Below are 15,924 nucleotides of genomic sequence, written 5' to 3' on the forward strand. Positions count from 1 at the left end.
TGACAGAAAGCTTCTTATTGTGTAATGTGATGTGTGTGGCCTTGACTCAACCTCACTTTCAGAGGCTACCGCATCAACTTGCCACAATTAACAGCACTGCTGTGATTAAACGGTCTCTACGACAAATACTATTGCTAGCTTCTTTGTTACGGCTTGTAGTAGTCTGGAAACGTCGGATAAGCTGCAATATGTAGCTGCATCTGGCATCACTATATCGTGAAGAAGGTCCCTACATACAGTACTGTATAGCGACACTGAGCTAGGCAGAAGCAATTTCTGCAAGTGGAAGTTTGCCTAGTAATATGTTTAGAGAAGACTGTTACTAATGAAGCACGCCTAAATACTAATATGATAAAACGAGCAAAAAGCACCATGAACGGAAGATATATACAAATCGGGTCTTGACAAAACTATGTTTTGGAATAGAATATGTGCAGAGAAACGAATTAATGGAGGGAGCAACAGAGAGAGAGAGAGAGAGAGCGTGTAATTGAATAAGAGAGGCACATAGACCACAGACTGAGAAAATTAGGAAGAGTGTGTGTCGTGCGTTGAGAGAGAACAGACTCTTTGAATTTGTATATTAATCAGTAACAATAATGACTGCTTGGTCGAAGGAAGGTTATTTAAGGCTGTGTCTGCAATCGGTGGTTCTCTCGTTATTACATTCTTCAATATGCTGCTTGTATGCAATAAGCTTGAGGACGCGCTGTTATGACCTTTAAACATTACATCTCATCTTAATCTTATAAGTATATATAACAAAAAGTTTCTCAGCGACACCTGACGAAAAGCAAAAGTATTTAATCCACATTACATGATAGCAGAATAGTAACGATGCATCATGCAACACATGTTTCTTCCATGACTACGTGTGTACGGCTGTGCGGAATAGCGTAAAAGTGACGGGCGCGAGGCTCATCTTTCGTCAGCCCCACGCTGCTATTCTTTATTTCTACAGAATACATTGATAAACTGCCTACCTGTTTGCTCTGGTTTTATTGTGAGCAAGTGTGGCACAAGGAGAATAAGATGAATTTTATGTTTTTTTGCGAACATTCTTTTAGAGTACATACAAGTTCTATGGTCGACTTCACAATGCGAACATTTTGCTAACTTGACGTTATGTATCATGAAGGGAGCTCACCAACCACACATTTAGCAACCCTGACGGTAGTACAGGGAAAAGGTAAATATTTTGGTCACGCGCAAGTTCTACTACCACTATGCCCCCTTGTAGTTGTAGCTTGTTACAGTGGTTCCCCGTTTAATTTCAACCTCAAACGGGGTCTATATAGTGTGAAACTACTGAGGGTTGACCCAAAACGAGGTTGATTCAAGCAGTGTAATATGCTTAAAGGGAGTATAGAAACAAGTTGAAAAAACTGAGGATTTATCTTAATGAGAATGAATTTTTTCGCGGAACCACTGTAGTTTTATCGGTGGGCGCACATTTAGCTGGAGTATTGATAACATGTAAATAAAGATGCGATATGGCCGATTCTGAGAAAAAGTAATCTAAAAGGCCCTAATCTGTTGCACAATAGGGGTCTTTGACAGACGACGGAAAAGTTCGGTTTCACAAACATGTAGTACCACAGCATTTCTAAAAGATAACTTAATCTGGAATTATAGTACATAACATTACTTCCGGGATCCAAATTCACGCGAGCAAATCCATCTCTTTGCTTTTCTACACTGATATAATAGTGACTCTCTGTTGATTAAAGCACTCTGTGTTGAACTCGGCATCATTCCGTAGTAACTGGTATACTTTTATTATGAAAACAAACTGTTGTCGATATGTAGTACGCGTCTACGGATCTAAATACGATTTATACCGGAACGATGTTTTCTTGTAATCTCTTGTACTATTAAGGATACAGTATCTTTATTTGTAACATCCTTCTGTGTGAAAATGTGTCAGCAGAAGGGAAATGCTAGCATTTATGACTTTTATCACCATTATAATTCCCGCAGCAAACAACGATATGGACGTGCGCCAAGTGCGCTTAGCTGGGTGCATCCTACTTAGAAAAGCGAAAAGTCAAAATCCCCATTTTTGCGTTATGGTGTAGCCATATCTGTAGTTTAAATTTTACATGAAAGATTCAGTGACCTTGTGTAATTGGTCGCTACCTTGCGGTATACCACAATTTAAAGAAAAAAAGCCGTATAATGGAAAAAAGTAACGGTGGAGGAGGCCATATGTAAACGTGCTACTTATATACATCGATCGTTGCTTTAGTGGTTTGTGATCATTTCAGAATTATAGAAGTATTACAACATGTTTACGTATCAATACGTTTGGGCAGTAAAGAAATAAAATAACTATGCTCTCCTTTGCCTCACTTCATCGCTTTGGTTCAATCACGTTTTCATATTGTATGCTATCTTTTAGCACGAGTATATAGCACTAGTTGATTAATAGTGAAAACGTTCCCGAGTTTCTGGGAGCGGAGATATTACGGTTGAATGATTTATATCCCTGGTGTTTATTTCACGCCAAGCATTTGTGGACTTTTTAAAATTAGCAAAGCGGTTCTCCCTCCCATCCTGAAATATCGGTTTAATACCCTTCTTTTTCCTTATCCTTTTCTGACAGAAATATCAACGATCAAGGAGTATAATAATTTTGTGCTTTTTCTTATATTAAAGAACACTCAGCAGCGCTATATCAATAAGGACGAAGCGCTGCACAATATGTAAAATTGTACCTGCTAACGAGCTATCGCTAATGTGTCGGTGAAAATATGATATACATACTCCGGCCATCCTTCAAAATGATGAGTTAACAGCGAGCCACAACCCCAAAGTCGTACTATTTATATCGAAATGACCTGACTCAAGAAAAAGCATATCGGGTAATGCTTCGATACGATGTTGCATTGGATTTCCGAAATTGTTTGTTTTTACTACTGACTGTAACTTAGTAAAACAAAAACAAATTAACGACATCATTCTGCGGCAGTAACCAAAAAAAAACCCCCATTACCGCTGTTTCTCCCATACATTAATGTTTAATGTCTCACTTCTGAGCGGTTTCCCCCTCTCCCTCCCCCATCATCAACGCCCGATAAACTCGGCTTGATTTACCGCGATTTAGCTGATTAGTAAAACGAATGGCTGTATTTGTCATCCGGTAACTTTGACGCTTATTTGAACGTGTAAATGATTCATATATTGCTTTTGTCTATGCCTATTAGAAAGGTGTATCAAGGCGGACATAGTACCAAGAGGTGTTTTACGATAGCTTTTAGTTGTACCAGAGAGACTATTTCAAGATATATGCGTGCCTGTAACGACGATGCTTTATGGTATGATGGTACTAGGTACTGCAGGCATTTCTTCAAGATACTAGGACAGCAGCTTCCGTACTAGCGTTATTAATACTAAACACTATGCACTTTTGCATGTAGTGGAACAAAAACAACTGCTACTGCTAACAAGTTTCAAGACCGAAAAGAAGAACCGCTTTTGAAGGCGCTATCCAATAGTTGACATATCATTGGGTGGAGAAACTGGGAGGCGATTCAAGTTTCGGCGGAAGAAAAAGAGAGTAAGTACCGTTGTCGCCGACTATCTATGATAGAGCTTTTCTCCCACTCAGATTTGATTTGCAAATCCACATGATTGAACTTGTAATATTCGCGTATTACATATACATCTATTGAATAAATCGGCGATTAGTTTCTTTTCCGGTAATTTAACATTCTTGATAAACCAGCCAAGGGGTTGTTAAGGTGGTTTTAAGGATCAAGAAAGTTGCTGCTATTTCTTGGTCAAGGTATTCTAATCGGAGGTAGGGAAGGGGTTTGAGAGAGAAGAAAACAGAGGTAGTGACAAATTGATATTCTTTCATTGGCGCCTATTTATTGGTCGGTTGGTAGGCTTTCACGTAGATTTTCTTTTCTTTTGCCGCGGCTTATTTCTTAAAGGTAATTTTAATCCTTGGTTATTCAAATGAAGAGCTACTTGACTCGTCCCTACATGATTTATTATTGTTTGCTCCCGAACACTTAGTGATCTATGTATCGACTCAGGTTTATAACAATATCTCCAAAAATGTCAACGTTACCCTTCATTCCCGGGAACGATTTTGCCTTATACACTGCAAACGGGGCTGAATACACTTCGGCAAGTACTCTGTCGCTCCTACTCGGGAAGATGAAAGAAGCAAAAACGTTTGTATGGATTGAGTTCAAAGGTTCACCCGACAAGTGTTTAATTTTGGCGTGTACTACTTGTTGAATGTTTCTGCTTAGCGAACCTTCCAAGTGCCATCAAGCTAAAGTGTAATCGGTATGTGCCTGAGACCCGAACGGATAGGCCAGGAAAGGCAAAGTATATCCCAGGTCGTTGATCAAGCCCTTTGTACGTCGAGGCAGAGCTGACTAGAGGTCCTAGGAGAGCCCGTTCAAGTCGTGGTTGATCGCCTGCTTCTTCGTTTGGTAACAGTACATCGGATCCACTAGATGTGGGAGCCAGGGTAGATTGATCAGTCGCCGTCGTCGTTGCTGTCGTATCCGAAAGATCCAAGGTCATCTCTGTTGGAAGAAAAGATGTTGATGATGAGGACGATGCTACTGGTGCTGTTGTTGTCGTCGACATCATCGAGGGTTGACTGCTATTAGGGATGGCAGCGACGGCATTATTGCTGCTGCTAATGCTGCTGCTTCCACGTCTAGTTTGAGGGTGATGCACAAAATCACATTGTTGGCTCATATCAGCAGAGTATAAGGACGCATGAAGAACAAAGAATGGATTTTGAAGCGACCTGTGTTGAATTTCGATAACAAAAGATTATTTACTTTCGTGCATGTTATTTTAGTATGATTCGACCGGTGTACGGTTTAAAAAGCAAGGAGACCAGTTACATAGATCGAATGCTCAGCTTACTCTTCATCCATCCGCTGGTCCTGTTCCGTTACCAAAAGGTGGACAATAGGAGTTGGATCGATAGGTCGTCTGTCGCTGCTGTTGCTGAATCCTGTGGCGCGACAACTCCTCGGTTGTTCGACGACAGTCAACGTAAACGATCTACAAATATATAAAAGGTACCGCCAATTAGTAAATTAAGATAAGTGTTACATGTGTTTTAGTAACCAGATGAAAAAATTGCTGACGATCAAAGAGAAGAAGCATGGCTGGTTGTTATTGCGCGGTATACGTGCATCATAAGTGTAGAGGGGCGACGCATACTTGTTATTTATATCGATGTCGCTCTGTTCAGGAAGCAGGGAAGGCATACTTGGAGGTACGTCACCCATCATTGCGCGTACCTGGTCGCTGCGCTTCACTCGCATACTGCTAGACCTATATACTCCCAAGGCCGCTGTGCTGCTACCCTCCTCGACCGAAACTGTTGTTCCTGATGATTCTCCTGTTTTCGGTTCTACAACCGGTACGTACGCAGACGAGGACGATGATGATTCTCCCATATCAAACGCGTGATTACTCGGTATAAACGCTGTCGTGGTATTTTCAGTCGCTGTTGTTGCTTCGTGTGTTGAAGCAGCAGGAGCAGTGGTTCTCGGTGGAGCAAAAGAATAGGCTTCAAGGGTACTCGGTGCTGTGGTATTGTTATACTTTTGGTAACTGATCAAGTGGTATGAGGTAGTTGGGTCGTGTGTTCGTGGTGGAAGTGCGGGCAGAGGGAGCGTAGGTGGTGGAATACTATACGTAGGGCCATCGTCGTCTTCTCCGGTATCGATACTTTCGTTCTCTGCTGCTGAACGACGGTGGGGTTGGGAGGAATAATCGTTGAGGGTAACTGAAGAAGACATTGTGGCAGGAGGCAGGACAGACGAAGTAGGGTGCGGAGGAGTGCCTTCAGGCGGTATCTGTGTCATGATGATCGGGTATGGAATACATAAATGGGTGATATATAAAGAGAGGGCTTTTGGAAAAGGGAAGCAAAAGAAAGAGAGAGAGAGAGAAAAATCAAAAGTGGGGGCGACTGTCCTACTAAATAAAATGTTTGCTGAGACGCATCAGTCCAGCGCGGAACCTTTTTCGTTGACAGCCGCTCGGGCTGCGAAGCTGGAAAGAGAGAGAGAGAGGGGGTTCCCAATCTTCGTTTACCCGATAAAGGATATGGCCGTTGCACCAAAATATGAATAACAGAGGGGTTTTGGCAACATTGGCGACCGAAACAGCACAAAATGTAGGGTATAATTCTTTAAAGATGTAAAAAACGATAGGCCCTTGTAATAGCAGCTCTTTTTCACATTCTCTTTCCTCCCTTTAACAAGAACAAATAATGCGATCATCAAAAGGTTATTATAACAACGGCGGCTATGGCTACAACCAAGGCTACAATCAGCAAAGCTACAGTCAACGCTACAATGGTGGTGGCCTAGGAAATGCTTTCGGTGGCGGCATGGGCGGCATGGGCGGCATGAGTAATATGGGTGGTATGGGTGGTGGTAGATTCACACACCCACCTCAAAGCAGCAACTACTATGGTGGTGGTGGTGGTACGCTCTTTTGTGTTCATAAGTAGTGACAAATCTTTGATCGCCAATAGCACTTAACGGTTCCTTTACATGTTTGTTTTAGGCGGATACTACCGACCTCAACAACCAATGTACAGTGGCGGCTACGGTAGACCACCACAGCGTAGCGGCGGAGGATTCGATACTTGTCTTGCATGGTAAATTTCCCAGTTCTATGGTACTTGATTACGCCTCAAAAAGCATACCACAACCAATCTCACTCACAAAACACCATGTGTATATATAGTTTGACCGGGCTTTGCTGTTGCTGTGCAGCTCAAAACTGCGCGGAAATGTGTACGATGTGATTGTGTGAAAGGAAGGGAGTCTAATATAAACATAGACTGTGTACTTGGTTCTTTTCCTGTGTTGATTAAGGAAACAACTCTTGTATATCCCTTTGAGTTGGTTATTTAATGATGTACATAAAACAATAATGAACGCTCGGACACACGAGCCCAGAGGAAGGGTTTTGGGGGGGATTGCCCGTTGATTTCCTAAACTAACTGCGAGATCCGACTTCTGGGGATTCGAACTGCTATTGGGTTCTTTTTGTATGGGGTCGCTCTTTCTAAAACTCTAATGGATCAACATTCGCTAGTCAAGTGCACGCATGAGCATTGTCAGCAGCTGGGTACTACTAGATTGCCAGTTCCATGATTTGTTCAATTCGTCATGTGCTCATGTAATACCCCATTTTAGTTCCACAAGATCTGTTGCAGTTGCACATGGATCAACATTTGGCAGAACAATTAGAAAATGAGGAAGTTTTGTCACAGATTCAAGACAAGCAGCAGCAGCAACATGACACTACAAAGTCACTTAAGGTAATATGGTATCTGTTTAACTTTGATTGCTTTGGACCTGGCTAAATATGTTTGAGAGATTTGTATTATAGAGAAAGCGCAAAGAAGAAGACAACGACGATAATGATCGACATGAATCAGTACCCCGGCAGCGGCAGTCATCAATATTAACAGCAGCGGCAGCAGCAAGGTTCACATCAGCCGACTACGAAAGCTATACACGTACACATCTTAACAAAGAAAAGGCACTGTGGGAATCACCAATGCCAGGCAGCGATCGGACATCAGGCTTATTGACACAATTGGCTTTTGAGTTTCGCAAAATACCGCAACAGTCTAAAAACAAGCTTCAACGAACCGTTTATTTGGGAAGCAACAGGACAGATCTCATTGTCAGCGATTTTTGGGATAAAGGATGGAGTTGTGGCTATCGCAACTGTCAGATGCTCATGTCCTTCTTGGAAAAGACAAACGAGATGGATGAATCAGTTATCAAGCATGTCATCAGTATCTCTGGTTTACAGTCTCTATTAGAGCGGGCTTGGAAGGAAGGTTTGTTTCTTTTTCCTTTTCCCTTTCTGTGCTACATGAGAGGAACATCCCCCGCACCCCCCACCTTTTGTGTGAAGATAACCCAAGAAAATTTTTGGACCCGAAAACTAGGATTTGACTCAGTCGGCGCGTTACAACTGCAACGTCGGGTGTACAAGACACGCAAGTGGATCGGCACTACAGAGGTTTACACATTGCTGGTGTATCTTGGTATCAAATGCACTATCCTGGATTTCGACGCGCCCAAAGCTGCCGGTCCAGCAACTACTGGATTGTTGGCTGAGCGTTTATTTGATTGCGTGCAATCCTATTTTGAAGCGTCTGTTGTGGTGAATAGACCGTCATCTAGCAATAGTGACGACGGCAACGACAACAGCGTCAAGAGCAGAGAAAACAACGTATTTACACGAATGATGGTGTCCTCTGCACGCGCTGGCAAACACGTGCATATGACCGACAGACCACCCATGTACCTACAGCACGCGGGCCACAGTCGAACTATCGTTGGCATTGAAATATTCGATGATGGTATACGGAACTTGATTGTCTTTGACCCGGGAAGGCGGACACAGCGTGGCAAGTCGTCACCCATACAAGAAAACAAACACGGGAACGAGTCTGATCAACGGCCGGCTGCTATAGCGTCATTGCAATCGTACCGAGTGGATACAAAGGCGATTGAAAGAAATAGTCAATATCAACTTTTGGTGTTAGGAGAGGCATCCCAAAGACCGTCTGGAGCTATACAGTGGCCATCAACCGATTCAAATCATTTCTTGCTAACAGAATGGGAACGTGATATCATGAAGCAAGTTACCAGTATTAGAGTCATATAATCATCACTATATTACGTGTAAATACTATTATATATTTAGTGTACCAAATAATATACCCAACTCCTAATTGTATAGTTATACAGGAAGATGATGATGCAAAACGTATAATACATTAATTATGAATAATAATGGTAATAAAAATTAAAAAATATATGGCTTTTTTCAGAGCAATGCGCCTTGTGGAAACCTTCGTCTACTTGCAGTATCAATGTCATACTCTAGAATGGCATTGTCCACCCCAACAAACATCTTTTGACTATCGCGCGAAAACTCAAGACCCGTTATTGGCGTGTCTTGGCCTGCGGGTCCTACTCGTATTGTCTGTTGTGTGTCAAATGTTCTGGCATCCACGATATGTACATGCGAAACATGCTAGTTTTAGCGGTCTCAGTTAGTACCTATACACTTTGGAAATAATCCGCTTCGATTGATATTATTACCTCTGCGTACGCAAGCAAATCAACGGCTCTAGACTGCGTGAACTTCACGGATCTTACTGCTCCCTTTGTGATCGATGGCTGATACAACAATAAAAGAAATCATTATGATTAATTGAGAGTGATAACACACAAAGAAAAAGAAGAAGCGCATACATTGCCGACACCGGTGAAACAATGAAGAGGCTCCCGATTCCTGATATCCCAAACATGTACAGAGCCATCCTGACTTGCCACAGCAAACTTGTCCGAGTTACTTGTCCATGACACTGAAAAATTTGCATCCTTTGATGCTGCCATGGTAGCCACTGCATCATAGCGACCACCTGGTGTAACAGCAAACAAGTGGACCTTTTTGTCATCACCGACGACAATCATTTTCCGTCCGTCGGGGCTCACAGATGCTTTAATGCGCCAAAAAAAAATAATCAATGTCAGCATAACGCTTCTTAGCTGTTCAACAAAAACAACAACATATACACATACTATGGTTGACCGCTACACTAAACGGTATTGTTTGAAGCAATTGCAAACTTGGTATTGAGAATATTCGAATCGTTGCGTCATTGTTCGAAACAATTAAACGTGTCTCGTTATTCACTTTCGAGAAACAGAGCCCGTTATTGATCGTACTATTCGGTGAGGTGGTGATGCTCCTATGACGTGAGGCATGCGTAAGTTTTTTTTTTCTTCGTTCTTTTACGTATGTGTTCATTTCCCCTCAATAAAGGAATATGCGTGTATTACACTTCGTAATCGGAATGGAGATCCTTCACTGTCAAATCGCCACGCTGTCCTCCTGCTGCCCAGTAACCGAATCTACAACAGCATGAATGTCGAAAGCCAAGTCAGTCCGATAATTTACTACTCACATAGAAAACAACTTTTTTTATTACCCTGTGGCCATGCAGGTGGCATGGTATCCTAATCCCTGTAAGAAATATCGCTGACGTCGTGTGGTATAATCATACTATAGAGGAAACAAAAGATAACTCTTGCATAAATTGACAAACTCAATACTACATTGCGCATATTCACCCGCAAACCGCTCTTGTTCACTTTGTAAATACTTGCTCTATGCACGTCTTGGTCGACTGGTACGATCAATTCATGTTTGAACTGAGGATCATCTGGCTGCATTATCAAATCCCGTAATTGCCTTGTCGATTTCCCGTTAATCGTGTGTTAGATTGTAGCTAGAAGTGGACAAGTGTTATGACTGAAACAAACTCACCAGTGATGAATGGAAACCTTTTGGTCATGGATAAGAGGATCCATGATGACAAACTTGGTCGTTGGGTTACTGGGACAAGATCCGTTAATGAGTTTTATAACGAAAAGATTTCACTCCGTCTCTGGTAAAGAGCATCAAAACAACGACCTACTTTGTAATATCTGTAGATTCTACAATGGTCATTATTAACGATAACTTGTTGATTGGGTTGTATGCGAAAAGAGGTTGAAACCTTTCGTATTGGACTGGAATTTTATTCTGAAATCTAAAAAGAAAGACCGGCGTAAATGCTGCATCAGTGGCGGAGGGTGAGCGGGGTGGAAGGGAGAGAAGAGAGTAGAAAGGGAGGGTCTCACTTGCTTACTGACTCAGACCGCTCAAAAGATGCATGAAACCCACCACGTCTCCGGCAATCGGTAAAACTGAGAGGAGATACCTGACTGGTAACTGAAAAAGAACGCGGCGGAAGGCATCGCCCCACATGCGTACACGCGATTCATATCTCTTCTATGATAAAGACTAGTCACGTGGCTCATTAAACCGCCACACACACAATGTTAGTACAAGTGGTGTGTCTGTCGGGCAACACAACCTTTTAGTATAGTCGTTGCTGGTGCAACCATGAAAACCGAAGAGCGCAGTCTCCTAGGGCAAAACCTGCTGTGCATACAACTGCTTGACTTTTTTTCTCTGGTTCTTTCTACAACACTCTTCAGCACTCTCCTTTAGAACTATTAAAGCGCAGTATCATATATACCTTTTTCAACATTCATGACCGATACCACCAGCACCACAAGTGAACATTTCCAAAAACCAGACACTATTGATTCCCCACCCATTTATAACAAACCGAATGCCTATGACGAACAAGAAATCGTGTACGATCGACCTCATGAAAAAGATGAGCAGCCCTCAGAATCCGGTGAAGCTATAGAGACAGTGGTACAACTTGCTGTTGGCCATAATAAACGACCTGTCAGTCCCATACAAGACAATGAGCCAGGTCAAGGCAAGGAAACCATACCCAAAGCGGACGATAACGTGGTACACAACAGCAAAAATGACAGCGCCACGAGCATATTATCCAGTAACAGCGATGCCAGTAGTGACAGTAGTAGCAGTCGCGATAGTACAAGTAGCGATGTTTTTGTTACGACGTCCGTCTTGAGTCAAGCACCTAGCGCGACAACCGAAGCAACTGTAAATGACGAGCTTGCATCGCCCTTGTCATACATGGCGTTACGTCGTGGTACATATACCCCTAGCCTATCCAATCCAAGCTTAGCAAACCTCAGTCCGAGCACCAGCACCAGCAGCCGGGATAGCAGCATGCAGCAACTAATATTCAACTCGCTCGAAAGCACCAAGACCAAAAAGAAAAAGAGCAAGAAAGGATCAAATAATAATATGCTGATGTATGAGCTCCGCAAACATGCCCTGGGCAAGCCACACATGCACGACATTTATCCCTATGGAAGCAAGACGGTCGCCTTTCGCAAAGTCCAGCCACACTCATACTCTTGGGGCTTCCAAAACATCTTGTACCGTGCTGCTGCTGATGGCAAGGAAAGCAATGCTGAAGAAGACGCCAAGTTGGCCGAAACTCGACGACGTGCATTCCAAAAGGACATTATCATCGAATGCGGTACCGAGCAGCAAGAATTGGTGAACAAGACCAAATCGCACCTGATGTTTAGCTACGAAACCATTTATCAAGGCTTTTGGTTACGTTGGAGACGACCTAGCTTGCTGTCCCATGACATGACGTGTGAGGTAGCGCCTTATGAGGGACCATTACCGGCAGAAGGACAGCCACGGCGTCGACGGAACTGGAAGCTGTTGGCTGAATTTGATAGTCATCGGATGGGCTACTTGATCCATTTGGGTCGATTGGCTATTGATCAGACTGCAGTGGCATTGTTTGAGGACCCGGAACTGATAGAGGCACATCTGTTGATATCTTGTTGTACTTTGGTTGATCTGATGCGCGAGGTTGTGGAAAAGGCCGTTGGTCTGGGCGAAGGAGGCGTGGCCGGCAGTAGTTAGCACTCTTTATTTTCTTTCTTGACCAGATATCATACATACAACACATAATAGTAGATTGTAGTAATACAACAAAACATGTATACATAGTATACAGCCGTGCATACTACATATAAATCCTACTACACTGCTGCATAATGTCGTTTGTTTGTTTATTTTTGCCACACCACGAGAAAATATGTGTAAATGGATCGATGATATTACGCTGATCTTCCGCTCATGTGGGGTTGAACTTTTCCATTCTTTCCTACTACCACAAATAGTGTAGTGGACTTTTCAAAGAATAGTCTAAAACAAAACAGATAGATCTGATATGTAGAAGGAAATAGCACTTCTTTTATGTCTCTCACTTTGACTCTAAACTAAATTATGCAGGCTTCTGCAACCAGCGAACACCGCCCTTGCTATTCTAGCTCCTACTACATATACTTCTTCTTGTGTATACACATACGTGACAAAATTATATGTATGATGATCGGAGAAAGATTTCCTCCTTAAATAGCCCGTGTGTCTCATGGGGTCGTCGCAATGTATGTGGATGAAACAGCATCCATCTTCGTTTTTTTTTCCAAAAAGAAAAGCGTTTTAAAATATCCGATCCAAACGAAACTGCTAAGACCTGCCATGGTCAAATTAACCCGCGTTCCTTTTTGTTTGCTCCTCATCGTGGAATCTGTCTAGTTAATCAGGGTTGCATATGATATCGATAACATGAAAGGATATTTTCGCTAGACATGATTTCTCGGGTCAGAGATACCTATTATGTTTCTCCAAGGCCAATTGATGCGGTTTTCTGATCCATCTAGTTTTTCGGGTTACAGCTCTTGTTCCCGCCCCCCTTTTCCAATCTGATAGCGCTGTTGAAAATCTTTCTAATAGCTAGTGGATGGAGAACATCATCAGGAAACACAAGATGTTGCCCATTCATCGGCTATTGCTTGTTGGTATATGATTGTTATTCCTATTACTGGTTTGCTTTTTTAATTTGCACATTGCCTATATAAAGAGTAAGCAAACGGCTTATACATGGAATGATGCACATCAAACAAGAATAAAAAGAATTTGTGGATATATACTGCTGCCTGCTGCTTTGTTGTATAGCCATGTACGTTTGTGCATTATCCGCAATCATACAGTTTGCCTTTTTCAATTCCAAACCAATCAATACACAAATGAAAAAACAGTTTCTAACCAACCATGTCCTTTCTTTTCAGTTATCTTTTCCATCTACATAGTACGATCCGCTAAAATCCAACAGTACTCCCTTTTTTTTTCTTTATAAATGTACGCACTTTGTAAACTTCTTTATATTACAGTCTATGGAGTACTTTCGTCCGTACCTCCATACCTTCAGCTCTACTATCATGATGCCCTAGGTTTCTCGTCTGATCAAATCGGGTTTGTCCTGGCTATTGCACCGTTTATTCAGTCCCTTGCTTGTCCACTGTGGACCAGTCTTGTGGATCGACGACCCAAGTTTCATGGTGCAGTCATGGCACTTACGAGCTTCGTCGGTGGGCTTGCCGTCATGGGAATCATGGTACTAGGCCATATCATTTCAGCATCCAACAAGAGGAACGATCAATATATACCACCACCTCAGTCACCACAGCAGCTACTAGTAGCAACTGGAGCACTCATCTATCGAGACGAAGACTCGAAAAGCGACAGCAGTGGCGGTGATTTTGCGGCAATGACAACGATGACGATGGTGATCCAGCAACCACCGCAACTCGATAATCATACCGTTGTGTGGCTCATTTCCATTCTCTCACTATTGATTGCATTCTTCACTCTACCCAATGTATCATTAGTCGATAGTGCAGTGATGAAAATCCTGGGTCCAAACAAAATCTTATATGGTATGTAAACATGCAGTTAGTGTCGAGTGGTTGGACAAGATGTTGATGCTCTTTTGTATCATTGTTGCTGTTTTTATTTACTCACTGCACGTTGTGTGGCTAAAAAAATCATTTACAAACATTCAGGAGAGCAACGGCTTTGGGGATCCGTTTCTACCGGGTTAACGATCTTGGCTGTCGGTGTACTCACGGATTTAACAGGCAGCCTGGATGTCCTGTTTTGGGTGTTTGGTGTTTCGACAGTGGCCTTCATCGTTTGTGCTCTCATGACTAAGGTCACTGATGATTATGTGCAAGTACCAATAATGTCATCGAGTGAACCAGAGTATCAGTACGATGAGGATTCACCAGCAGCAGTATCATACTCTCCTTCTCAAGGTCATCGTTCTACAATGCTTACAATTGACGGCGGTCTCATAGAAAACCTAGAAAGTGATGCCGAGCGAACATTGCGTGTCGGCAGTCATCCAGGGAGTCACCAGCAAGAAGAGGAGAAGCTATTACAACAGTACAACAGCAACAACTACCAAACGATTTCAGCCTTTCACGATAACGATAATGACGATGACGGCGATGGTGGTCACGGGACAACTACATTCAACAACAACAACAACAACAAGCTTTTCAGACCGAAAAGCAGACACTCGATCATATCGACTGCTCATACACTACGCGAAGAAGCTGACGAACAACTAGACCGTAGCAACAACAATCTTGATCTCAGCTTAGCGATCTCAAGGGTGACTTCGACTGAACATTCACTGGGCGCTGGTGTGATTGGTGCTGCTGGTGGAGAATCTTCAGCTGAAGAATCTGGGCTGCTAGTGGACCGGGTGCCTGAAACACAGGAATTATTCAAATCGCCACGAGTGCTCTGTTTTCTGACGACGACATTACTGTTTGGTGTTGTTTTATCCATGATTGTCAATTTTCTGTTCTTGTTTTTAAATCGTGATCTGCACACTCCAAAAAGTTGGATTGGGTGGACTGGACCTTTAGGTGGCATTACCGAGCTATTATGCTTTTGCTTTTCAAAGCAGGTATGTGTGTGTTTTTTATTTTCATGAAACTCTTTTTTTTATGTTCCCATGGTAATCTTTTTTACAAACACATACGTATATCAGATGACGGAATGTTTAGGAACTACTGGTCTTGTCATTGTTGCGCACGCTGCAACAATAATTCGTTGCTTAGCCTATACAATCTTACCACCGGATACATTGACAACAAACATTAGTGCGCTGTTGCTGCAAACACTCCATGGTAAAGAGAGAGAGAGAGAGAGCATTATCACAAACATCACATGATATGCATACAGATAACTAAGAAGAATGGTCTTTCCAGGTATCGGCTTTGGTATATTTTGGGGAACTGCAGTTAGTGAAATGGACTCACTCTTCCCACCTACACAGAGGGCTATGGCGCAGGGGATTCTGGGTGCCTTACATGCTGGCCTTGGCACAGGACTCGGGGCCTTCATTGGAGGTTACCTTTATGAGTACTTTGGGGCTGTTTGGCTATTTCGATCGGCGGCTGGACTTGCGTGTATCAGTATATCAATTTTTTGTGTGGGTCGATTAAAGCGGTTCGACACTACATATAAATCTATCCACTAATTTCTATTGCTAACTGTTGTGTTTATGTCGCGTAATTCTAT

At 42.6% G+C, this 15,924-nt stretch overlaps 5 protein-coding genes across 5 annotated transcripts; 3 read left to right on the forward strand and 2 right to left on the reverse strand.

The window, feature by feature from the left end:
- Nucleotides 1-4,224: 4,224 nt before the first annotated feature.
- BDB00DRAFT_772081 (velvet factor) lies at nucleotides 4,225-5,036 on the reverse strand (the record flags this gene model as incomplete). Its single annotated transcript, XM_053120018.1, has 3 exons — nucleotides 4,225-4,436; nucleotides 4,713-4,777; nucleotides 4,900-5,036. Coding segments are annotated over 3 exons (414 nt in total), but the record flags the coding sequence as incomplete, so codon positions are not given.
- Nucleotides 5,037-7,301: 2,265 nt separating this feature from the next.
- Nucleotides 7,302-8,797, forward strand: BDB00DRAFT_847231 (peptidase family C78-domain-containing protein). Its single transcript, XM_053125212.1, has one exon. The coding sequence runs from the start codon at nucleotides 7,567-7,569 to the stop codon at nucleotides 8,689-8,691; it is 1,125 nt and encodes a 374-aa protein (XP_052974905.1). The 5' UTR covers nucleotides 7,302-7,566; the 3' UTR covers nucleotides 8,692-8,797.
- Nucleotides 8,798-11,315, reverse strand: BDB00DRAFT_847233 (WD40-repeat-containing domain protein). Its single transcript, XM_053125213.1, has 11 exons — nucleotides 11,120-11,315; nucleotides 10,727-11,062; nucleotides 10,514-10,627; nucleotides 10,363-10,431; nucleotides 10,203-10,287; nucleotides 10,025-10,098; nucleotides 9,876-9,947; nucleotides 9,615-9,784; nucleotides 9,285-9,532; nucleotides 9,132-9,209; nucleotides 8,798-9,063 (listed from the first exon to the last, which is right to left on the reverse strand). Exons 2-11 carry the CDS (start codon nucleotides 10,843-10,845, stop codon nucleotides 8,854-8,856), a joined length of 1,239 nt encoding a protein of 412 aa, XP_052974906.1. The 5' UTR covers nucleotides 10,846-11,062; nucleotides 11,120-11,315; the 3' UTR covers nucleotides 8,798-8,853.
- Nucleotides 11,134-12,408, forward strand: BDB00DRAFT_772080 (uncharacterized protein; the record flags this gene model as incomplete). The annotated part of the gene is made up of 2 exons (XM_053120017.1): nucleotides 11,134-11,519; nucleotides 11,748-12,408. The coding sequence occupies 2 exons, from the start codon at nucleotides 11,134-11,136 to the stop codon at nucleotides 12,406-12,408; spliced, it is 1,047 nt and encodes a 348-aa protein (XP_052974907.1).
- A 1,279-nt stretch (nucleotides 12,409-13,687) lies between these two features.
- BDB00DRAFT_942157 (major facilitator superfamily domain-containing protein) lies at nucleotides 13,688-15,909 on the forward strand (the record flags this gene model as incomplete). Its single annotated transcript, XM_053129393.1, has 5 exons — nucleotides 13,688-13,700; nucleotides 13,722-14,267; nucleotides 14,469-15,307; nucleotides 15,392-15,530; nucleotides 15,612-15,909. 5 exons carry the CDS (start codon nucleotides 13,688-13,690, stop codon nucleotides 15,881-15,883), a joined length of 1,809 nt encoding a protein of 602 aa, XP_052974908.1. The 3' UTR covers nucleotides 15,884-15,909.
- Between the last annotated feature and the right edge of the window lie 15 nt (nucleotides 15,910-15,924).

The sequence above is a fragment of the Zychaea mexicana genome, assembly GCF_025766255.1.
Source record: "Zychaea mexicana strain RSA 1403 chromosome Unknown BDB00scaffold_104, whole genome shotgun sequence".
Classification (NCBI taxonomy): domain Eukaryota; kingdom Fungi; phylum Mucoromycota; class Mucoromycetes; order Mucorales; family Lichtheimiaceae; genus Zychaea; species Zychaea mexicana.

Excerpts from the sequence above, each read along its gene's own strand:
- BDB00DRAFT_847231 (XM_053125212.1), top strand. The coding sequence starts at position 7,567 with ATGCCAGGCAGCGATCGGACATCAGGCTTATTGACACAATTGGCTTTT.
- BDB00DRAFT_847233 (XM_053125213.1), bottom strand. The coding sequence starts at position 10,845 with ATGTGGGGCGATGCCTTCCGCCGCGTTCTTTTTCAGTTACCAGTCAGG. Across the intron at positions 10,288-10,362 it reads AAGGTTTCCATTCATCACTG|GCAATTACGGGATTTGATAA; the intron begins GTGAGTTTGTTT and ends GAAATCGACAAG. Across the intron at positions 9,210-9,284 it reads GTTTCACCGGTGTCGGCAAT|CCATCGATCACAAAGGGAGC; the intron begins GTATGCGCTTCT and ends TTGTTGTATCAG.